The sequence below is a fragment of the Coregonus clupeaformis genome, unplaced genomic scaffold, assembly GCF_020615455.1.
Source record: "Coregonus clupeaformis isolate EN_2021a unplaced genomic scaffold, ASM2061545v1 scaf3693, whole genome shotgun sequence".
In the NCBI taxonomy this organism is placed as follows: domain Eukaryota; kingdom Metazoa; phylum Chordata; class Actinopteri; order Salmoniformes; family Salmonidae; genus Coregonus; species Coregonus clupeaformis.
The window spans coordinates 7,233-32,106 of record NW_025537147.1 but is presented as its reverse complement, the minus strand read 5'-3'; the positions used below and the strand labels follow the sequence as shown (position 1 = coordinate 32,106).

General features: G+C 44.1%; 1 protein-coding gene across 1 annotated transcript; it reads right to left on the bottom strand.

The window, feature by feature from the left end:
* Positions 1-6,235: 6,235 nt before the first annotated feature.
* LOC123490344 (intestinal mucin-like protein) lies at positions 6,236-11,674 on the bottom strand (the record flags this gene model as incomplete). The annotated part of the gene is made up of 16 exons (XM_045220380.1): positions 6,236-6,338; positions 6,652-6,775; positions 6,926-6,965; positions 7,272-7,400; positions 7,605-7,703; positions 7,954-8,076; positions 8,362-8,402; positions 8,502-8,600; positions 8,744-8,912; positions 9,565-9,736; positions 9,826-9,895; positions 9,989-10,086; positions 10,440-10,551; positions 10,639-10,822; positions 11,028-11,275; positions 11,503-11,674. Coding segments are annotated over 16 exons (1,983 nt in total), but the record flags the coding sequence as incomplete, so codon positions are not given.
* Positions 11,675-24,874: the final 13,200 nt, after the last annotated feature.

The window sequence follows — 24,874 nt, the reverse complement described above, 5'->3', positions numbered from 1 at the left end:
CTCTGCATGTCTGGCAGACATATCAGTATGGATGACGGATCACCACCTCAAGCTGAACCCTGGCAAGACGGAGCTGCTCTTCCTCCCGGGAAGGACTGCCCGTTCCATGATCTCGCCATCACGGTTGACAACTCCGCTGTGTCCTCCTCCCAGAGTGCGAAGAGCCTAGGCGTGACCCTGGACAACACCCTGTCGTTCTCCGCCAACATCAAGGCGGTGACCCGCTCCTGCAGGTTCATGCTCTACAACATTCGGAGAGTACGACCCTGCCTTACACAGGAAGCGGCACAGGTCCTAATCCAGGCACTTGTCATCTCCCGTCTGGACTACTGCAACTCGCTGTTGGCTGGCCTCCCTGCCTGTGCCATTAAACCCCTACAACTCATCCAGAATGCCGCAGCCCGTCTGGTGTTCAACCTTCCCAAGTTCTCTCACGTCACCCCCCTCCTCCGCACACTCCACTGGCTTCCAGTTGAAGCTCGCATCCGCTACAAGACCATGGTGCTTGCCTATGGAGCAGTGAGGGGAACGGCACCTCTGTACCTTCGGGCTCTGATCAGTCCCTACACCCAAACGAGGGCATTGCGTTCATCCACCTCTGGCCTGCTGGCTCCCTTCCTCTGCGGAAGCATAGTTCCCGCTCAGCCCAGTCAAAACTGTTCGCTGCTCTGGCACCCCAATGGTGGAACAAGCTCCCTCACGACGCCAGGACAGCGGAGTCACTCACCACCTTCCGGAGGCATTTGAAACCCCACCTCTTTAAGGAATACCTGGGATAGGATAAAGTAATCCTTCTACCCCCCAAAATTGTAAAGTGGTTATCCCACTGGCTATAGGGGTGAACGCACCAATTGGTGAGTCGCTCTGGATAAGAGCGTCTGCTAAATGACGTAAATGTGCCCTTGAGCAAGGCACTTAACCCTAATTGCTCCTGTAAGTCGCTCTGGATAAGAGCGTCTGCTAAATGACTAAAATGTAAATGTAAATGTAAAATGTTAAAGTAATGCTGGACTGTCGTTTCTTTTTGCTTATTTGAGCTTTTCTTGCCATAATATGGATCTGGTCTTTTACCAAATAGGGCTATTTTCTGTATTTTGTAGTTTTGATGTCTTCACTATTATTCTACAATGTAGAAAATAGTAGAAAAAAGAAAATCCCTTGAATGAGTAGCTGTTCTAAAACTTTGGACCGGTAGTGTATATTTAATCCACTCTGACACTATGGCACTTCAAGGCATAATCTTCTAAATATCCGTAATGTCCTGTCCATAGCAATTGACACTAAACTGACTTTGATTGAAATCGATGTTATGTTTGTCAAATGCCTTGACTGTGGTGGTCTGTTGAATGGCCCAATTTTCAATTTTCCATCATTCTGTTTCAGGTAAGGTGTTTCAAGAAACAGAGAGAATTTCTAATTTTAAAGAGCCATTGAAGCCTCAACTAACCAAAAGATGTTAGCAAAATGTTCCTTTGGACACCAACACTTGTTGTGCCAGGTGTAAACAAGTCAGTATAACATGATCATGTTATAAAGCAGGCAGAGTGCTCTTTTCTGCAATATTAGTTTTCATTTGAATGTCTATTAATCCACATTTTGTCTGATTGTTGTGAGGCTACAACATCAGTAAGGTAAGTCATCTGTAACAGAGGACTGGTTATAATAGCAAACAAATAGCAAAATAGTTGTATAATTCCCTCCAACTAAGGTGGGAACCCTTCCCACAGTTTGACAAACAGTATCAAAAAACATTTGAAAGAAATTGTTTAAGTGCATAATGCACAATACCCAGTTTGTTATATATAATCACACATGCCCCATGTACTTCCCTTTGCATTTTGTACATTTTATACTTTGTACACTTTGTACAGTTAAAATGAAGTGATCTGCTCCTTCTTGGTTTTTATGTTTATAATTTTATATCATGTATACTTTATTTAATATGAGAGATGGCTGTACTGTTGTAGCTAACCACAATTTACTTGTCCTAGCTAGCCAACGTCTAATCATTGCTGCGTCATGTAAGGAACTTGACACAGACACAAATGATCTGTTTAGTGTGTTATCACAATATTGGTGGTTTGTTGTGACCAAGTCTTGGCGCTAAACGGTGTGTTATTGTTATTGGATGCTAGTCTGCTAGTTGGCTATGGAGTCATAGTTGGCTAGCTGAACAAAGTGGGTTGAGTCTATTCCTTTAAACATTGAACCGCTGTGGTTCACAACAATTCTGATTTCCAAAGGCGGAAGTTGGGAGAGTTTTTTTCTTCGGGTGGTTCAGTGAAACAATTTTAGTGTCCGAGGTAGAAGTTTTGGTGAGGGAGGCCTGCTCTCTCCGCTCCCAGATGCTTAGCCTTTTTCATTCCGATCTCCTCTGCATTTTTGTAGCCATTTGCTACAGCCTGTCAACTATGCCTCTGCCTGTCCCTGTTCTCTCCTCTCTGCACAGGCTACACAAACGCACCACACCGCGTGGCTGCTGCCTCTCCAATCTGGTGGTCCCTGCACGCACCACCCACGTGGAGTTCCAGGTCGCAGGCAGCCTCTGGAACTGCCGTTCTGCTGCCAACAAAGCTGACTTCATCCCAGCCTATGCCAACCTCCAGTCCCTCGACTTCCTGGCGCTGACGGAAACATGGATCACCACTGAAAACACCGCTACTCCTACTGCTCTCTCCTCGTCTGACCATGTGTTCTCGCATACCCCGAGAGCATCTGGTCAGAGGGGTGTGGTACAGGAATCCTCATCTCTCCCAAGTGGACATTCTCAATTTTTCCCCTAACCCATCTGTCTATCTCCTCATTTGAATTCCATGCTGTCACAGTCACTAGCCCATTTAAGCTTAATATCCTTGTCATCTATCGCCCTCCAGGTTCCCTTGGAGAGCTCATCAATGAGCTTGACGCCTTGATAAGTTCCTTCCCCTGAGGATGGCTCACCCCTCACAGTTTTGGGGGATTTCAACCTCCCTATGTCCACATTTGACTCATTTCTCTCTGCCTCCTTCTTTCCACTCCTCTCCTCTTTTGACCTCACCCTCTCACCGTCCCCCCTACTCACAAGGCAGGCAATACGCTTGACCTCATCTTCACTAGATGCTGCTCCTCTACTAATCTCACTGCAACTCCCTCCATGTCTCCGACCACTACTTTGTTTCCTTTTCTCTCTCACTCTCCTCCCACACTACTCACTCTGCCCCTACACAGATGGTAATGCGCCCGCCGCAACCTTCGCTCTCTCTCTCCCACTACTCTCTCCTCTTCCATCCTATCATCTCTTCCCTCTGCTCAATCCTTCTCCCTCCAATCTCCTGATTCTGCCTCCTCAACCCTCCTCTCCTCCCTTTCTGCATCCTTTGACTCTCTGTGTCCCCTATCCTCCCGGCCGGCTCGGTCCTCCCCTCCAGCTCCGTGGCTTGATGACTCATTGCGAGCTCACAGAACAGACCTCCGGGCAGCGGAGCGAAATGGAAGAAAACTAAATTCCCTGCCGACCTGGCATCTTTTCACTCCCTCCTCTCTACATTTTCTTAATCTGTTTCTGCTGCTAAGGCCACCTTCTACCACTCTAAATTCCAAGCATCTGCCTCTAACCCTAGGGAAGCTCTTTGCCACATTTTCCTCCCTCCTGAATCCTCCCCCCCTCCTCTCTCTCTGTGGATGACTTCGTCAACCACTTTGAAAAGAAGGTTGACGACATTCGATCCTCGTTTGTTAAGTCTAATGACACTGCTGGTCCTGCTCACACTGCCCTACCCTATGCTTTGACTTCTTTCTCCCCTCTCTCTCCAGATAAGATCCTGCGACTTGTGACTGCAGGCCGCCCAACAACCTGCCCGCTTGACCCCATCCCCTCCTCCCTTCTCCAGACCATCTCCGGTGACCTTCTCCCCTACCTCACCTCGCTGATCAACTCATCCTTGACCGCTGGCCATGTCCCTTCCGTCTTCAAGAGAGCGAGAGTTACTCCCCTTCTCAAAAAACCAACACTCGACCCCCACTGATGTCAACAACTACAGACCAGTATCCCTTCTTTCTTTTCTTTCCAAAACTATTGAGCGTGCCGTCTTTAGCCAACTCTCTTGCTATCTCTCTCAGAATGACCTTCTTGATCCAAACCAATCAGGTTTCAGGACTGGTCATTCAACTGAGACTGCTCTTCTCTGTGTCACAGAGACTCTCCGCACTGCTAAAGCTAACTCTCTCTCCTCTGCTCTTGTCCTTCTAGACCTGTCTGCTGCCTTTGATACTGTGAACCATCAGATCCTCCTCTCCACCCTCTCCGAAATGGGCATCTCCGGCGCGGCTCACTCCTGGATTGCGTCCTACCTGACCGGTCGCTCCTACCAAGTGGCGTGGCGGGAAGCTGTCTCCGCACCACGTGCTCTCACCACTGGTGTCCCCAGGGATCGGTTCTGGGCCCTCTCCTTTTCTCCCTATACACCAAGTCACTTGGCTCTGTCATATCCTCACATGGCCTTTCCTATCATTGCTACGCTGACGATACACAACTAATCTTCTCCTTTCCCCCTTCTGATAACCAGGTGGCGAATCGCATCTCTGCATGTCTGGCAGACATATCAGTATGGATGACGGATCACCACCTCAAGCTGAACCCTGGCAAGACGGAGCTGCTCTTCCTCCCGGGAAGGACTGCCCGTTCCATGATCTCGCCATCACGGTAGACAACTCCGCTGTGTCCTCCTCCCAGAGTGCGAAGAGCCTAGGCGTGACCCTGGACAACACCCTGTCGTTCTCCGCCAACATCAAGGCGGTGACCCGCTCCTGCAGGTTCATGCTCTACAACATTCGGAGAGTGCGACCCTGCCTTACACAGGAAGCGGCGCAGGTCCTGGTCCAGGCACTTGTCATCTCCCGTCTGGACTACTGCAACTCGCTGTTGGCTGGGCTCCCTGCCTGTGCCATTAAACCCCTACAACTCATCCAGAATGCCGCAGCCCGTCTGGTGTTCAACCTTCCCAAGTTCTCTCACGTCACCCCCTCCTCCGCACACTCCACTGGCTTCCAATTGAAGCTCGCATCCGCTACAAGACCATGGTGCTTGCCTTTGGAGCAGTGAGGGGAACGGCACCTCTGTACCTTCAGGCTCTGATCAGTCCCTACACCCAAACGAGGACATTGCGTTCATCCACCTCTGGCCTGCTGGCTCCCCTTCCTCTGCGGAAGCACAGCTCCCGCTCAGCCCAGTCAAAACTGTTCGCTGCTCTGGCCCCCCAATGGTGGAACAAGCTCCCTCACGACGCCAGGACAGCGGAGTCACTCACCACCTTCCGGAGACATTTGAAACCCCCACCTCTTTAAGGAATACCTGGGATAGGCTAAAGTATTCCTTCTAACCCTCCCCCAAATTGTAAAGTGGTTATCCCACTGGCTATAGGGGTGAACGCACCAATTTGTGAGTCGCTCTGGCTAAGAGCGTCTGCTAAATGACGTTAATGTGCCCTTGAGCAAGGCACTTAACCCTAATTGCTCCTGTAAGTCGCTCTGGTTAAGAGCGTCTGCTAAATGACTAAAATGTAAATGTAAATGTAGATGAGTTAGGACAAGTACTTTATTACATTATTAGTCCATCAAATACGAAATTGTGTCTTAAGTACTGTATAGGGAGGAGCACAGGGTCAGCCACAGTGCTGCCCCTGGAGCTATGTAGAGGTTAGCTAAGTGCGTTGCTCAAATAATAATAATAATAATAATAATAATAATAATAATATGCCATTCAAAGACAACAGTAGGAAGTGGTGCCAGGGATCTGAAACCAGCAACTTTCTGATTACTGATCAGTTTCTCTAACCTAACACCATCTCAAATTTAAATAAGTGTTTTGACACTTTTAATTGTGGTTGTTTGTCTGGAAGAGGATAAGTCACTGTTGAACTGGATGTCTGCAATCAAATATTTCTCAACAGAATTTCAAAAGGAATGAAAACAAGAACGTGGTATATATGCATAGCCTATTGCCAACTTTATTTATGTCTTTTGAATGGCTAAAACAAAACAAAATTAGACAAAAAAGCAGAAACTATTTATCCTACTTTGCAGGAAACTGAACAAGTTGAACATGAATAGAGAACTAATCTAAGCAGTAAAGGGATGGTAGTGGCGAGTCATTCATCTTCTCCTGCGTCGTGACCTTGTGACCTGGGTCTCCTCCGGGGTCACGCACTCTGTCCTCTGGCAGCCACATTTATTGATGTGGATGTAGGAGTGGTTGTACTTTGACCCGTCTGGGCAGATCATCTCCACTTCCTTCTTGGTGGTGGATACTTCCCCGACAGCAGGTACAAGAGCGCTCCATCATGTTGGCCTCAAGAGAATACCTGAAAACAGAAACGAGAGGCCATGTCATTATGTGGAAGTAGTGATGGTAGCAGTTGTAATTATATAACATTGACTGAGTTTACACAGGCAGCCTAATTCTGATGTTTTGACCAATCAGATGAGCTCTTTTGCCAATAATTGGGCAAAATATCAGAATTGTGTTTCCTTTGCAAACACAGCCATTGTAACATAACATATTACTGAAAATATAATTTGTAGTTTGCATTTAGACAGGCAGCCCAATTCTGCTTTATTGGGAGGATTAATGTGTTAGTGTTCTTGAAATATTTCAGGAATTATCAAAATACTCACATGGCATAGGTGCTACATGATCCACTGCATGTTGTCACTTCCACCTCGTTTGCAGACTTGCAGCCATTGCTGTCCAGGTACACTTTGCCCTTTGTCACATTGCATGGCTTATTTATTGGAATACCTGCACACAAAAGTGACATTTCGAACAAATTAATGTTAACCATTCTGAGGACCATGGCAATAGCTAAAATTATTTTTTTCAATGCATGATAAAGGGCAAGAATGATTTACAAATGTCCATCAAAAAGGATGGTGTTAAAAAGACACTCACAGACATGGCAGCAACCATCTGGAGCAATGACTTCAGTTCCCTTAAAAACAAGAACATGGAAGAAAAAGCAAGAACATTTTGAAGTCACTGACGTAGCGTTTACCAAACCGGCTCCACATGTTTTTCAGTGCAGTGCTCTTGCATGGTTCACTTTAAGCAGCAGGTGTCTATAACCTCACATAAATACACAGTAGGTTTACCATATTAAGCAACAGGACTTGGTCTGAGCGACTGGGCATGTTTAAACTGAATTTCACGAGTATGATTTTGCACATTGTCCAGTTGTTTTTAAATGGGCCAGCTTCCCGGCCTACAGATAATTTGACAGATGGTTATTGTAACTCACGGGTATGCAGTCTTCTGGGTAGAAGTCAGGGCACACAGTCTTAGCCTCCATTGTGATGAGTTGGTCCATAATCTTTACGCACTCAAACTTTAGACACTTGTCTCCAGATGGTATCCAGACGGAACCAGGCTGTAGAGGTGAGAATGTGAAAGATATCAACAGGAGATTCTTCAAAAGATTTAAGATATACTGTATCATTGGTAAGATAGTTATTTTGCATAAAACTTTAGTGCTACAGTACAATTACATGTTGGTGTTTTTAAATAATAAAGTGAAATAGGACTGATATGTTTAACGAATTGTAAATAGTAATGCTGCCTGATGCTATTTTACCTGAATAGTGTGTGTGGTGTTATCTGGCAGCATAACCACACAGCTTGTCTGTACACACTTCCCACAACACTGCCCAGGAACGGCTTGATGATCATAGCCCTGTAAGGAAGAAGTCAGCCCAGAGAGGAGAAAACCTTTATGATGTGCACATGATCTCTCTCATACCAATGTGTGATCCAGGTAATTCACTAGTAATTACACTTATTCAGTAGTAGCCCAATAGTGGACACAGATGAATCAGGGTTATTATAATATTTTGACATGGATAAGAACTCGCAAATATTACACTAAGTTGGTTGAATTACATATGAGGCCAAAGGGTGTAGATGTGTCAATGGAGATCACTTACCTGCTGGCAGTGAGTGTCACATTCAGTAGGTTGACACTCAATGATATGTAGATGGGTTTGGGCATCCACCCTGTCACCACACACACAATTCTTACACTTGTCCTCGGGAACATTGGTACCAGGCTGGAATGAGAAAATGCAACATTTCAATGGAAAATGTATGAATTGAGACACTTTTTGTGTTCTATCTAATCTAATGTTTGTCTAATCTCATGAAAGGATTGACCCTAATAGAGGCCTCTAATTGCTTTATGGAGGGTTTTAATTTGTTTAGTTTAACTTCATTTGTTATTAATGTATGCAAGTAAAATAACATTGTCCTCTTTTAATAAGTTACATTCAAAATTGTTGATAGTGTAGAAGTGGTGGGACTGGCCAAAATGAACATTGCATAGAATGCATTCTCACCTGATATTCAGTGTTGTTAAATACACAGACATCCATTGGCACTGTGGGGCCAAAGAACATGGATAACCACTCAATACAGCAACTAACATGTTGGGATATCTATGGTATGCACACTCAAGCACATGCAGACGCATACTCACAGCATTGATAAGTTGGGCAACAGACTCCCATAGTTGCCTCTGTCTCGAATCCGACTGGACAAGTTATCTTGGAAGTAGAGCATCGTTTGACATCACACTCTGTTAGAAAGAAACAACTATTAAAAACGATTAAAATGGCCACATTGGTTGGATATATTAGGTAGTCACCAAAAATGTTAATGTTTAAACGGAGATGTTAGAAAGCCCACATATAGAGCACATTATCCTAACAAGTCACTCACCACATTTGTCCTTTTGACAACAGTCAACAGTTTCTACGACCTTAACTTGGCCCTCCTGATCACAGGTGAGAGGAGGCTGATGTTGGCATGCCACAGGCTGGCATTGGATTTCCAGACCGTACGGGTCACAAACACAATCCTGGCAGTTGCTCACCCAGGTCTCATTTGCCTGCAATGAGGAACAATTTAAGCTCATCAAGGTTTGCATTGACACGACCAGCACAAAGTTGAATCATTCAGTGTGTGGAATCATGCATTACTGAAGCGCTTTGAGGTTCTAAGAAAAGCACTATAGAAATGTAAGAAATTATTATTATTATTGTTATTATTATTATTATTACTATTGCATACATTATTATACATGATTGTCAAAGGTGAACTACCCACATGATGTTAATGTGTATATCAGAAACAAATTGTTTCTGTTCTCTGCTAAAACCTGTGAGAGAAATTCAACTACAATTTTACCTCTTTCCATTCTCCATTTGGCAACGGCAAATATCTGATGAACCAAAGAGAAAATAATACATTGTAATTGAAATACAGTACATTCCACTACTTAGTTTTGATAATGTACTGTATGTACCGGAAGCACTTGATAACATCAATATAAATCAATATAAACCAAAACCAACACCATTGAAGTATCTGTGAAAAATGCTGTGGTTAAACCGTTTTTTGTTGTTGTTGTTTTTTTTACAAAAAGCTGAACCAGCTTTCAAAAGACAATTACAGTAGCAATGAACAATTAACACTTTGTGCTTCCCAAAGTGAAGGTCATCAGGATGTAGCTACTATCACAGCACCATACTGTAAGTCACCACACCGTCATCATACAATGCTGTTATTGAACCATCCTTACCACAGCTGGGGATACAGTAGTTTGAAGTGGAACTCATCAGAATGGTACCATTGGGGCAATAACATCCCTCCAATTGTATATCTCCCATGACACTGAACTCATTTTGAGTCTGGATGAATTTGAAATTGTACCTGCAGAGATATTTAAAAGTGTCAATACCTGAGAGACTTTTTCCCCATCATTATGCCCATCCACTGAACAACAACAGCATTATACATACCAGGCATTACAGGTTGGTTCAACTTGTGGACCGCAGGCATTATAAACCTTGGGTTTCTCGCATGTGAAGTCTGTAGAGGGTGAGAGAAAAAGGTTAATAACTAATAAGCTACATCATAGAGAGGCTGTCTGAGTTTTTTGGTCTTGAGGAGTGATCTACTTACCACATTGTCCATTTGTATAATTTCTCCACTCAATACAGACTCCTTCTTGTGCACATGCATCAGCATAGGTCTGCATGCTGGTGCAGCCAATTTGACATCTCTCATATGACACACATCAAAGATGCATGCCACAAGGAATGGCTCGTAGGGGATTACCTTATGGCAACTCTCAAAGACCCTTAAAAAGATGCCACGCTTCAGTTAGAGTAGATACTTAAACATGATAATTCACTTCGTACTGTCTTCAGGCTTTTTCAAATGATTGCTGTGTTTTAGTATGTCAAGTTGCTGGCACTGAGATGATTCTGATTGAAAGGTTATCGATCCTACAGAGAAGATAGGTTTCTTGTAAATACGAATTGCTACTTACTCGCTTTGAATGAGATGACAAATAGGTGGATCGCTGCATGTTGGTTGTGGTGGTGTCGGCTCTGGTGGTGGTGGCGTGCACTGACTGTTATTGTGGTCAGCAACATGCCATTGGTGTGCCATGTCAGGACAAGATGAATCAATAGTCCCATTTGGCAAGCGACAGTCATCTGTCCGGTTGTTGTCACATGTCCCTGAATAATATTGAATACCATTGTTAGACAATGAGACATCATGGGGTAATCATGGTAACAGAGTGACCGTAAAACACCTGTACTCACCACACTGTCCCTCAGTGTTGCCACTGAACTTGTCCCAGGGCAGGTATATGCTAAACATAAGACCAGTGAAAGACACCTTGGCATTAATTGCTGGTATGACTAAAAGGGTGTCAATTCCGTTGTCTGTGATGCGGAAGTCCTTGGTCTCATATGCTGGGATGATGCGTTGCTGGTTTACATCAATCTAAGACAAAAATGGTTACAATAATTCAATATTTGTATACCCAATACTATTCTAGAACTGTCTCCTTTATCTAATACATAGAGGAACTATATCCATCTTAAATTAAAGCTAATTTATATCTAAGCTAATCAAAAAGCTAATTCCTCTTAAATGAAAAATGAATGAAAATGTCTTGAACATTCATTATTTGAGATATTTTAATTACCAGACTTGTGAAAACTCCATCAACGTCCTTCTTGGTCATGAATATCTCGTAAGATTGATAATAAATTGTCAGAGACTGAGGACAGGAAAGCCCATCTGGGGCATCACAATAGTAATTGTCGATTACAACACTGAAGTTGTACTTTGGCAGGATTTCTTTGACCAAGACGTAAGAACAATTTCCTTGGAAGCCATAGTATGTTCCATCAAAGGTGACATAGTGAGGGTCTCCCCAACCATAGCAGATACCTTTGTAAGAAGAGAATAATTATCATTTAAAAGCACACGGATGTGGAATGTTTTATGCTGAATTAATATGTTTCCCTTGTTAGACATTCATATACATTTACTGCTGGTAACTATTAGATAACTCGAAACCAGTCAATAGTAAGTATAATATTTCAGATTTTGAACTAAAATCAATAGCTAAAGTGGATTTTGTGACACAAAGAAAAAACTTTTTTTTGTGAACTTACATTGACACTCATAGTGGAAACAGCATCCAGATTCGTCATACACTTGGATTGGAGGATAGTTATTTTCACATGCTATAGGCTTCGGAGTCTCACATTGTACATGCTCATTAATAACTTTCCCGTTGGCACATGTTCCATTGGTGCACTGGTTATGTATCCAGCTTTCACCGTTCTACAAACACAGAAAAATATTAGGCTTACAGGAAATATCTATGAAATAAAACAATTATTTTTGTAATAAAATCATCATTTTGTAAATAATAATTCCTATGGAATGATTCCACAAACGTTATTATCTATAGCAGAGTAAATACCTTTCTTGGAGGATGTTCATGGTCACAGTTTATTAAAGCTGGATTTTTTGGGGTGGTGGTTGGTCTTTCTGTTGTTGTTGGAAGGTGTGCAGTGGTTGGTGTAGTAGGAGGAACTGGAGTAGTTGATGTATTACATCTGGTAGAATGTGTTTCTACTTCACAAGTCTTGTTGCAGAAAGCAATGTAGCACCATCCATCATGGTCAGAGACATTGTAGACATTTGAGCCTGAAAGTATTTTAGGAGCATTAAAAGATTTCAAATTTAACGTGTATAATGCCATACAAATTGAACATTAATAATGGCTAAATTAATGGTAATGTACAAAAGGTTTCAAACTTGGAAAGGGGGAAAATTAAAACTTACCAATGGGGGAAATCAGTATGATTGAAGTAGCAAGAACAATTAAGGGGTTCAGTGGGTGGAATCGTTGGTTTGGTTGTTCCACCAGTTATTACAACAAATGAGGTTGTAGGAATAACACTAGTGAAGGGTGGCTGAGTTGTTGTCATTGTTGTTGTGGGAGCCAATTTTGTGGTCGTTGGGATGTGAGTTGTGGGTCCACATTGACAACATTTCACTCGAATCTCATAATCGAAGCACTTTTGCTGGAGACCTTGCTTATTGTTGTTACAAATCAGTCCAACGGATGGATTGCAAGTCACGTCTTGGCCAAGCTGAGAGATCTGAAGTCCAGGGTACTGTTTAGCTCTGCACTCAACTGCCTCTGGAGCTGAGCAAATGTGATAACCAGCAGCAATGATGTTCTTAATGGATTCATTATCTCCACCTTCAGATCCAGAGGTTGGCTGACCAAGGTTGATCCAGTCTGACCACACACATGTTTCTTCACCACTGCAGGGAGTAGTTGATACTCCTGTTGTGGTGTATGTAGGAGTAGTGGTTGGAGTTGTAGTAGAGGTGGGAGGCCGACTTGTTGTTGTAGATGGAACTGTCGATGTTAAGGTTTTAGTAGTGGGTGTAGGAGTTGTGGTTGGAGGAACTGTTGATGTTGTTGTTGTGGTTGGGATGGATGTTGTGGGTCCACATTGACAAACATTTCACTCGAATCTCGTAATCAAAGCACTTTTGCTGAAGACCTTGCTTATTGTTGTTACAAATCAGTCCAACGGATGGATTGCAAGTCACGTCTTGGCCAAGCTGAGAGATCTGAAGTCCAGGGTATTGTTTTGCTCTACATTCAACTGCCTCTGGAACTGAGCAAATGTGATAACCAGCAGCAATTATGTTCTTAATGGATTCATTATCTCCACCTTCAGATCCAGAGGTTGGCTGACCAAGGTTGATCCAGTCTGACCACACACATGTTTCTTCACCACTGCAGGGAGTAGTTGATACTCCTGTTGTGGTGTATGTAGGAGTAGTGGTTGGAGTTGTAGTAGAGGTGGGAGGCCGACTTGTTGTTGTAGATGGAACTGTCGATGTTAAGGTTTTAGTAATGGGTGTAGGAGTTGTGGTTGGAGGAACTGTTGATGTTGTTGTTGTGGTTGGGATGTGAGTTGTGGGTCCACATTGACAACATTTCACTCGAATCTCATAATCGAAGCACTTTGCTGGAGACCTTGCTTATTGTTGTTACAAATCAGTCCAACGGATGGATTGCAAGTCACGTCTTGGCCAAGCTGAGAGATCTGAAGTCCAGGGTATTGTTTGCTCTACATTCAACTGCCTCTGGAACTGAGCAAATGTGATAACCAGCAGCAATGATGTTCTTAATGGATTCATCATCTCCACCTTCAGATCCAGAGGTTGGCTGACCAAGGTTGATCCAGTCTGACCACACACATGTTTCTTCACCACTGCAGGGAGTAGTTGATACTCCTGTTGTGGTGTATGTAGGAGTAGTGGTTGGAGTTGTAGTAGAGGTGGGAGGCCGACTTGTTGTTGTAGATGGAACTGTCGATGTTAAGGTTTTAGTAATGGGTGTAGGAGTTGTGGTTGGAGGAACTGTTGATGTTGTTGTTGTGGTTGGGATGTGAGTTGTGGGTCCACATTGACAACATTTCACTCGAATCTCATAATCGAAGCACTTTTGCTGGAGACCTTGCTTATTGTTGTTACAAATCAGTCCAACGGATGGATTGCAAGTCACGTCTTGGCCAAGCTGAGAGATCTGAAGTCCAGGGTATTGTTTTGCTCTACATTCAACTGCCTCTGGAACTGAGCAAATGTGATAACCAGCAGCAATGATGTTCTTAATGGATTCATCATCTCCACCTTCAGATCCAGAGGTTGGCTGACCAAGGTTGATCCAGTCTGACCACACACATGTTTCTTCACCACTGCAGGGGAGTAGTTGATACTCCTGTTGTGGTGTATGTAGGAGTAGTGGTTGGAGTTGTAGTAGAGGTGAGAGGCCGACTTGTTGTTGTAGATGGAACTGTCGATGTTAAGGTTTTAGTAGTGGGTGTAGGAGTTGTGGTTGGAGGAACTGTTGATGTTGTTGTTGTGGTTGGGATGGATGTTGTGGGTCCACATTGACAACATTTCACTCGAATCTCGTAATCAAAGCACTTTTGCTGAAGACCTTGCTTATTGTTGTTACAAATCAGTCCAACGGATGGATTGCAAGTCACGTCTTGGCCAAGCTGAGAGATCTGAAGTCCAGGGTATTGTTTTGCTCTACATTCAACTGCCTCTGGAACTGAGCAAATGTGATAACCAGCAGCAATTATGTTCTTAATGGATTCATTATCTCCACCTTCAGATCCAGAGGTTGGCTGACCAAGGTTGATCCAGTCTGACCACACACATGTTTCTTCACCACTGCAGGGAGTAGTTGATACTCCTGTTGTGGTGTATGTAGGAGTAGTGGTTGGAGTTGTAGTAGAGGTGGGAGGCCGACTTGTTGTTGTAGATGGAACTGTCGATGTTAAGGTTTTAGTAATGGGTGTAGGAGTTGTGGTTGGAGGAACTGTTGATGTTGTTGTTGTGGTTGGGATGTGAGTTGTGGGTCCACATTGACAACATTTCACTCGAATCTCGTAATCAAAGCACTTTTGCTGAAGACCTTGCTTATTGTTGTTACAAATCAGTCCAACGGATGGATTGCAAGTCACGTCTTGGCCAAGCTGAGAGATCTGAAGTCCAGGGTATTGTTTTGCTCTACATTCAACTGCCTCTGGAACTGAGCAAATGTGATAACCAGCAGCAATGATGTTCTTAATGGATTCATTATCTCCACCTTCAGATCCAGAGGTTGGCTGACCAAGGTTGATCCAGTCTGACCACACACATGTTTCTTCACCACTGCAGGGAGTAGTTGATACTCCTGTTGTGGTGTATGTAGGAGTAGTGGTTGGAGTTGTAGTAGAGGTGAGGAGGCCGACTTGTTGTTGTAGATGGAACTGTCGATGTTAAGGTTTTAGTAGTGGGTGTAGGAGTTGTGGTTGGAGGAACTGTTGATGTTGTTGTTGTGGTTGGGATGTGTGTTGTGGGTTCACATTGACAACATTTCACTCGAATCTCGTAATCAAAGCACTTTTGCTGAAGACCTTGCTTATTGTTGTTACAAATCAGTCCAACGGATGGATTGCAAGTCACATCTTGGCCAAGCTGAGAGATCTGAAGTCCAGGGTATTGTTTTGCTCTACATACAACTGCCTCTGGAACTGAGCAAATGTGATAACCAGCAGCAATGATGTTCTTAATGGATTCATTATCTCCACCTTCAGATCCAGAGGTTGGCTGACCAAGGTTGATCCAGTCTGACCACACACATGTTTCTTCACCACTGCAGGGGAGTAGTTGATACTCCTGTTGTGGTGTATGTAGGAGTAGTGGTTGGAGTTGTATTAGAGGTGGGAGGCCGACTTGTTGTTGTAGATGGAACTGTCGATGTTAAGGTTTTAGTAGTGGGTGTAGGAGTTGTGGTTGGAGGAACTGTTGATGTTGTTGTTGTGGTTGGGATGGATGTTGTGGGTCCACATTGACAACATTTCACTCGAATCTCGTAATCAAAGCACTTTTGCTGAAGACCTTGCTTATTGTTGTTACAAATCAGTCCAACGGATGGATTGCAAGTCACGTCTTGGCCAAGCTGAGAGATCTGAAGTCCAGGGTATTGTTTTGCTCTACATTCAACTGCCTCTGGAACTGAGCAAATGTGATAACCAGCAGCAATGATGTTCTTAATGGATTCATCATCTCCACCTTCAGATCCAGAGGTTGGCTGACCAAGGTTGATCCAGTCTGACCACACACATGTTTCTTCACCACTGCAGGGAGTAGTTGATACTCCTGTTGTGGTGTATGTAGGAGTAGTGGTTGGAGTTGTAGTAGAGGTGGGAGGCCGACTTGTTGTTGTAGATGGAACTGTCGATGTTAAGGTTTTAGTAGTGGGTGTAGGAGTTGTGGTTGGAGGAACTGTTGATGTTGTTGTTGTGGTTGGGATGGATGTTGTGGGTCCACATTGACAACATTTCACTCGAATCTCGTAATCAAAGCACTTTTGCTGAAGACCTTGCTTATTGTTGTTACAAATCAGTCCAACGGATGGATTGCAAGTCACGTCTTGGCCAAGCTGAGAGATCTGAAGTCCAGGGTATTGTTTTGCTCTACATTCAACTGCCTCTGGAACTGAGCAAATGTGATAACCAGCAGCAATGATGTTCTTAATGGATTCATTATCTCCACCTTCAGATCCAGAGGTTGGCTGACCAAGGTTGATCCAGTCTGACCACACACATGTTTCTTCACCAGTGCAGGGAGTAGTTGATAGTCCTGTTGTGGTGTATGTAGGAGTAGTGGTTGGAGTTGTAGTAGAGGTGAGAGGCCGACTTGTTGTTGTAGATGGAACTGTCGATGTTAAGGTTTTAGTAGTGGGTGTAGGAGTTGTGGTTGGAGGAACTGTTGATGTTGTTGTTGTGGTTGGGATGGATGTTTGTGGGTCCACATTGACAACATTTCACTCGAATCTCGTAATCAAAGCACTTTTGCTGAAGACCTTGCTTATTGTTGTTACAAATCAGTCCAACGGATGGATTGCAAGTCACGTCTTGGCCAAGCTGAGAGATCTGAAGTCCAGGGTATTGTTTTGCTCTACATTCAACTGCCTCTGGAACTGAGCAAATGTGATAACCAGCAGCAATGATGTTCTTAATGGATTCATTATCTCCACCTTCAGATCCAGAGGTTGGCTGACCAAGGTTGATCCAGTCTGACCACACACATGTTTCTTCACCACTGCAGGGAGTAGTTGATACTCCTGTTGTGGTGTATGTAGAGTAGTGGTTGGAGTTGTAGTAGAGGTGAGAGGCCGACTTGTTGTTGTAGATGGAACTTTCGATGTTAAGGTTTTAGTAGTGGGTGTAGGAGTTGTGGTTGGAGGAACTGTTGATGTTGTTGTTGTGGTTGGGATGTGTGTTGTGGGTTCACATTGACAACATTTCACTCGAATCTCGTAATCAAAGCACTTTTGCTGAAGACCTTGCTTATTGTTGTTACAAATCAGTCCAACGGATGGATTGCAAGTCACATCTTGGCCAAGCTGAGAGATCTGAAGTCCAGGGTATTGTTTTGCTCTACATTCAACTGCCTCTGGAACTGAGCAAATGTGATAACCAGCAGCAATGATGTTCTTAATGGATTCATTATCTCCACCTTCAGATCCAGAGGTTGGCTGACCAAGGTTGATCCAGTCTGACCACACACATGTTTCTTCACCACGGCAGGGAGTAGTTGATACTCCTGTTGTGGTGTATGTAGGAGTAGTGGTTGGAGTTGTAGTAGAGGTGGGAGGCCGACTTGTTGTTGTAGATGGAACAGTCGATGTTAAGGTTTTAGTAGTGGGTGTAGGAGTTGTGGTTGGAGGAACTGTTGATGTTGTTGTTGTGGTTGGGATGGATGTTGTGGGTCCACATTGACAACATTTCACTCGAATCTCGTAATCAAAGCACTTTTGCTGAAGACCTTGCTTATTGTTGTTACAAATCAGTCCAACGGATGGATTGCAAGTCACGTCTTGGCCAAGCTGAGAGATCTGAAGTCCAGGGTATTGTTTTGCTCTACATTCAACTGCCTCTGGAACTGAGCAAATGTGATAACCAGCAGCAATGATGTTCTTAATGGATTCATCATCTCCACCTTCAGATCCAGAGGTTGGCTGACCAAGGTTGATCCAGTCTGACCACACACATGTTTCTTCACCACTGCAGGGAGTAGTTGATACTCCTGTTGTGGTGTATGTAGGAGTAGTGGTTGGAGTTGTAGTAGAGGTGGGAGGCCGACTTGTTGTTGTAGATGGAACTGTCGATGTTAAGGTTTTAGTAGTGGGTGTAGGAGTTGTGGTTGGAGGAACTGTTGATGTTGTTGTTGTGGTTGGGATGGATGTTGTGGGTCCACATTGACAACATTTCACTCGAATCTCGTAATCAAAGCACTTTTGCTGAAGACCTTGCCTTATTGTTGTTACAAATCAGTCCAACGGATGGATTGCAAGTCACGTCTTGGCCAAGCTGAGAGATCTGAAGTCCAGGGTATTGTTTTGCTCTACATTCAACTGCCTCTGGAACTGAGCAAATGTGATAACCAGCAGCAATGATGTTCTTAATGGATTCATCATCTCCACCTTCAGATCCAGAGGTTGGCTGACCAAGGTTGATCCAGTCTGACCACACACATGTTTCTTCACCACTGCAGGGAGTAGTTGATACTCCTGTTGTGGTGTATGTAGGAGTAGTGGTTGGAGTTGTAGTAGAGGTGGGAGGCCGACTTGTTGTTGTATATGGAACTGTCGATGTTAAGGTTTTAGTAGTGGGTGTAGGAGTTGTGGTTGGAGGAACTGTTGATGTTGTTGTTGTGGTTGGGATGGATGTTGTGGGTCCACATTGACAACATTTCACTCGAATCTCGTAATCAAAGCACTTTTGCTGAAGACCTTGCTTATTGTTGTTACAAATCAGTCCAACGGATGGATTGCAAGTCACGTCTTGGCCAAGCTGAGAGATCTGAAGTCCAGGGTATTGTTTTGCTCTACATTCAACTGCCTCTGGAACTGAGCAAATGTGATAACCAGCAGCAATGATGTTCTTAATGGATTCATCATCTCCACCTTCAGATCCAGAGGTTGGCTGACCAAGGTTGATCCAGTCTGACCACACACATGTTTCTTCACCAGTGCAGGGAGTAGTTGATACTCCTGTTGTGGTGTATGTAGGAGTAGTGGTTGGAGTTGTAGTAGAGGTGAGAGGCCGACTTGTTGTTGTAGATGGAACTGTCGATGTTAAGGTTTTAGTAGTGGGTGTAGGAGTTGTGGTTGGAGGAACTGTTGATGTTGTTGTTGTGGTTGGGATGGATGTTGTGGGTCCACATTGACAACATTTCACTCGAATCTCGTAATCAAAGCACTTTTGCTGAAGACCTTGCTTATTGTTGTTACAAATCAGTCCAACGGATGGATTGCAAGTCACGTCTTGGCCAAGCTGAGAGATCTGAAGTCCAGGGTATTGTTTTGCTCTACATTCAACTGCCTCTGGAACTGAGCAAATGTGATAACCAGCAGCAATGATGTTCTTAATGGATTCATCATCTCCACCTTCAGATCCAGAGGTTGGCTGACCAAGGTTGATCCAGTCTGACCACACACATGTTTCTTCACCACTGCAGGGAGTAGTTGATACTCCTGTTGTGGGTGTATGTAGGAGTAGTGGTTGGAGTTGTAGTAGAGGTGGGAGGCCGACTTGTTGTTGTAGATGGAACTGTCGATGTTAAGGTTTTAGTAGTGGGTGTAGGAGTTGTGGTTGGAGGAACTGTTGATGTTGTTGTTGTGGTTGGGATGGATGTTGTGGGTCCACATTGACAACATTTCACTCGAATCTCGTAATCAAAGCACTTTTGCTGAAGACCTTGCTTATTGTTGTTACAAATCAGTCCAACGGATTGATTGCAAGTCACGTCTTGGCCAAGCTGAGAGATCTGTAGTCCAGGGTATTGTTTTGCTCTACATTCAACTGCCTCTGGAACTGAGCAAATGTGATAACCAGCAGCAATGATGTTCTTAATGGATTCATCATCTCCACCTTCAGATCCAGAGGTTGGCTGACCAAGGTTGATCCAGTCTGACCACACATGTTTCTTCACCAGTGCAGGGGAGTAGTTGATACTCCTGTTGTGGTGTATGTAGGAGTAGTGGTTGGAGTTGTAGTAGAGGTGAGAGGCCGACTTGTTGTTGTAGATGGAACTGTCGATGTTAAGGTTTTAGTAGTGGGTGTAGGAGTTGTGGTTGGAGGAACTGTTGATGTTGTTGTTGTGGTTGGGATGGATGTTGTGGGTCCACATTGACAACATTTCACTCGAATCTCGTAATCAAAGCACTTTTGCTGAAGACCTTGCTTATTGTTGTTGCAAATCAGTCCAACGGATGGATTGCAAGTCACGTCTTGGCCAAGCTGAGAGATCTGAAGTCCAGGGTATTGTTTTTGCTCTACATTCAACTGCCTCTGGAACTGAGCAAATGTGATAACCAGCAGCAATGATGTTCTTAATGGATTCATTATCTCTCACCTTCAGATCCAGAGGTTGGCTGACCAAGGTTGATCCAGTCTGACCACACACATGTTTCTTCACCACTGCAGGGGAGTAGTTGATACTCCTGTTGTGGTGTATGTAGGAGTAGTGGTTGGAGTTGTAGTAGAGTGGGAGGCCGACTTGTTGTTGTAGATGGAACTGTCGATGTTAAGGTTTTAGTAGTGGGTGTAGGAGTTGTGGTTGTAGGAACTGTTGATGTTGTTGTTGTGGTTGGGATGGATGTTGTGGGTCCACATTGACAACATTTCACTCGAATCTCGTAATCAAAGCACTTTTGCTGAAGACCTTGCTTATTGTTGTTACAAATCAGTCCAACGGATGGATTGCAAGTCACGTCTTGGCCAAGCTGAGAGATCTGAAGTCCAGGGTATTGTTTTGCTCTACATTCAACTGCCTCTGGAACTGAGCAAATGTGATAACCAGCAGCAATGATGTTCTTAATGGATTCATCATCTCCACCTTCAGATCCAGAGGTTGGCTGACCAAGGTTGATCCAGTCTGACCACACACATGTTTCTTCACCACTGCAGGGGAGTAGTTGATACTCCTGTTGTGGTGTATGTAGGAGTAGTGGTTGGAGTTGTAGTAGAGGTGGGAGGCCGACTTGTTGTTGTAGATGGAACTGTCGATGTTAAGGTTTTAGTAGTGGGTGTAGGAGTTGTGGTTGGAGGAACTGTTGATGTTGTTGTTGTGGTTGGGATGGATGTTGTGGGTCCACATTGACAACATTTCACTCGAATCTCGTAATCAAAGCACTTTTGCTGAAGACCTTGCTTATTGTTGTTACAAATCAGTCCAACGGATGGATTGCAAGTCACGTCTTGGCCAAGCTGAGAGATCTGAAGTCCAGGGTATTGTTTTGCTCTACATTCAACTGCCTCTGGAACTGAGCAAATGTGATAACCAGCAGCAATGATGTTCTTAATGGATTCATTATCTCCACCTTCAGATCCAGAGGTTGGCTGACCAAGGTTGATCCAGTCTGACCACACACATGTTTCTTCACCAGTGCAGGGAGTAGTTGATACTCCTGTTGTGGTGTATGTAGGAGTAGTGGTTGGAGTTGTAGTAGAGGTGAGAGGCCAACTTGTTGTTGTAGATGGAACTGTCGATGTTAAGGTTTTAGTAGTGGGTGTAGGAGTTGTGGTTGGAGGAACTGTTGATGTTGTTGTTGTGGTTGGGATGTGTGTTGTGGGTTCACATTGACAACATTTCACTCGAATCTAAGTAATCAAAGCACTTTTGCTGAAGACCTTGCTTATTGTTGTTACAAATCAGTCCAACGGATGGATTGCAAGTCACATCTTGGCCAAGCTGAGAGATCTGAAGTCCAGGGTATTGTTTTGCTCTACATTCAACTGCCTCTGGAACTGAGCAAATGTGATAACCAGCAGCAATGATGTTCTTAATGGATTCATTATCTCCACCTTCAGACCCAGAGGTTGGCTGACCAAGGTTGATCCAGTCTGACCACACACATGTTTCTTCACCACTGCAGGGAGTAGTTGATACTCCTGTTGTGGTGTATGTAGGAGTAGTGGTTGGAGTTGTAGTAGAGGTGGGAGGCCGACTTGTTGTTGTAGATGGAACTGTCGATGTTAAGGTTTTAGTAGTGGGTGTAGGAGTTGTGGTTGGAGGAACTGTTGATGTTGTTGTTGTGGTTGGGATGGATGTTGTGGGTCCACATTGACAACATTTCACTCGAATCTCGTAATCAAAGCACTTTTGCTGAAGACCTTGCTTATTGTTGTTACAAATCAGTCCAACGGATGGATTGCAAGTCACGTCTTGGCCAAGCTGAGAGATCTGAAGTCCAGGGTATTGTTTTGCTCTACATTCAACTGCCTCTGGAACTGAGCAAATGTGATAACCAGCAGCAATGATGTTCTTAATGGATTCATCATCTCCACCTTCAGATCCAGAGGTTGGCTGACCAAGGTTGATCCAGTCTGACCACACACATGTTTCTTCACCACTGCAGGGAGTAGTTGATACTCCTGTTGTGGTGTATGTAGGAGTAGTGGTTGGAGTTGTAGTAGAGGTGGGAGGCCGACTTGTTGTTGTAGATGGAACTGTCGATGTTAAGGTTTTAGTAATGGGTGTAGGAGTTGTGGTTGGAGGAACTGTTGATGTTGTTGTTGTGGTTGGGATGGATGTTGTGGGTCCACATTGACAACATTTCACTCGAATCTCGTAATCAAAGCACTTTTGCTGAAGACCTTGCTTATTGTTGTTACAAATCAGTCCAACGGATGGATTGCAAGTCACGTCTTGGCCAAGCTGAGAGATCTGAAGTCCAGGGTATTGTTTTGCTCTACATTCAACTGCCTCTGGAACTGAGCAAATGTGATAACCAGCAGCAATGATGTTCTTAATGGATTCATCATCTCCACCTTCAGATCCAGAGGTTGGCTGACCAAGGTTGATCCAGTCTGACCACACACATGTTTCTTCACCACTGCAGGGAGTAGTTGATACTCCTGTTGTGGTGTATGTAGGGCAAGTAGTGGTTGGAGTTGTAGTAGAGGTGGGAGGCCGACTTGTTGTTGTAGATGGAACTGTCGATGTTAAGGTTTTAGTAGTGGTGTAGGAGTTGTGGTTGGAGGAACTGTTGATGTTGTTGTTGTGGTTGGGATGGATGTTGTGGGTCCACATTGACAACATTTCACTCGAATCTCGTAATCAAAGCACTTTTGCTGAAGACCTTGCTTATTGTTGTTACAAATCAGTCCAACGGATGGATTGCAAGTCACGTCTTGGCCAAGCTGAGAGATCTGAAGTCCAGGGTATTGTTTTGCTCTACATTCAACTGCCTCTGGAACTGAGCAAATGTGATAACCAGCAGCAATGATGTTCTTAATGGATTCATCATCTCCACCTTCAGATCAGAGGTTGGCTGACCAAGGTTGATCCAGTCTGACCACACACATGTTTCTTCACCACTGCAGGGAGTAGTTGATACTCCTGTTGTGGTGTATGTAGGAAGTAGTGGTTGGAGTTGTAGTAGAGGTGGGAGGCCGACTTGTTGTTGTAGATGGAACTGTCGATGTTAAGGTTTTGTAGTGGGTGTAGGAGTTGTGGTTGGAGGAACTGTTGATGTTGTTGTTGTGGTTGGGATGGATGTTGTGGGTCCACATTGACAACATTTCACCTCGAATCTCGTAATCAAAGCACTTTTGCTGAAGACCTTGCTTATTGTTGTTACAAATCAGTCCAACGGATGGATTGCAAGTCACGTCTTGGCCAAGCTGAGAGATCTGAAGTCCAGGGTATTGTTTTGCTCTACATTCAACTGCCTCTGGAACTGAGCAAATGTGATAACCAGCAGCAATGATGTTCTTAATGGATTCATCATCTCCACCTTCAGATCCAGAGGTTGGCTGACCAAGGTTGATCCAGTCTGACCACACACATGTTTCTTCACCACTGCAGGGAGTAGTTGATACTCCTGTTGTGGTGTATGTAGGAGTAGTGGTTGGAGTTGTAGTAGAGGTGGGAGGCCGACTTGTTGTTGTAGATGGAACTGTCGATGTTAAGGTTTTAGTAGTGGGTGTAGGAGTTGTGGTTGGAGGAACTGTTGATGTTGTTGTTGTGGTTGGGATGGATGTTGTGGGTCCACATTGACAACATTTCACTCAAATCTAGTAATCAAAGCACTTTTGCTGAAGACCTTGCTTATTGTTGTTACAAATCAGTCCAACGGATGGATTGCAAGTCACGTCTTGGCCAAGCTGAGAGTCTGAAGTCCAGGGTATTGTTTTGCTCTACATTCAACTGCCTCTGGAGACTGAGCATATGTGATAACCAGCAGCAATGATGTTCTTAATGGATTCATTATCTCCACCTTCAGATCCAGAGGTTGGCTGACCAAGGTTGATCCAGTCTGACCACACACATGTTTCTTCACCAATGCAGGGAGCAGTTGATACTCCTGTTGTGGTGTATGTAGGAGTAGTGGTTGGAGTTGTAGTAGAGGTGAGAGGCCAACTTGTTGTTGTAGATGGAACTGTCGATGTTAAGGTTTTAGTAGTGGGTGTAGGAGTTGTGGTTGGAGGAACTGTTGATGTTGTTGTTGTGGTTGGGATGTGTTGTGGGTTCACATTGACAACATTTCACTCGAATCTCGTGAATCAAAGCACTTTTGCTGAAGACCTTGCTTATTGTTGTTACAAATCAGTCCAACGGATGGATTGCAAGTCACATCTTGGCCAAGCTGAGAGATCTGAAGTCCAGGGTATTGTTTTGCTCTGCACTCAACTGCCTCTGGAGCTGAGCAAATGTGATAACCAGCAGCAATGATGTTCTTAATGGATTCATTATCTCCACCTTCAGATCCAGAGGTTGGCTGACCAAGGTTGATCCAGTCTGACCACACACTGTTTCTTCACCACTGCAGGGAGTAGTTGATACTCCTGTTGTGGTGTATGTAGGAGTAGTGGTTGGAGTTGTAGTAGAGGTGGGAGGCCGACTTGTTGTTGTAGATGAAACTGTCGATGTTAAGGTTTTAGTAGT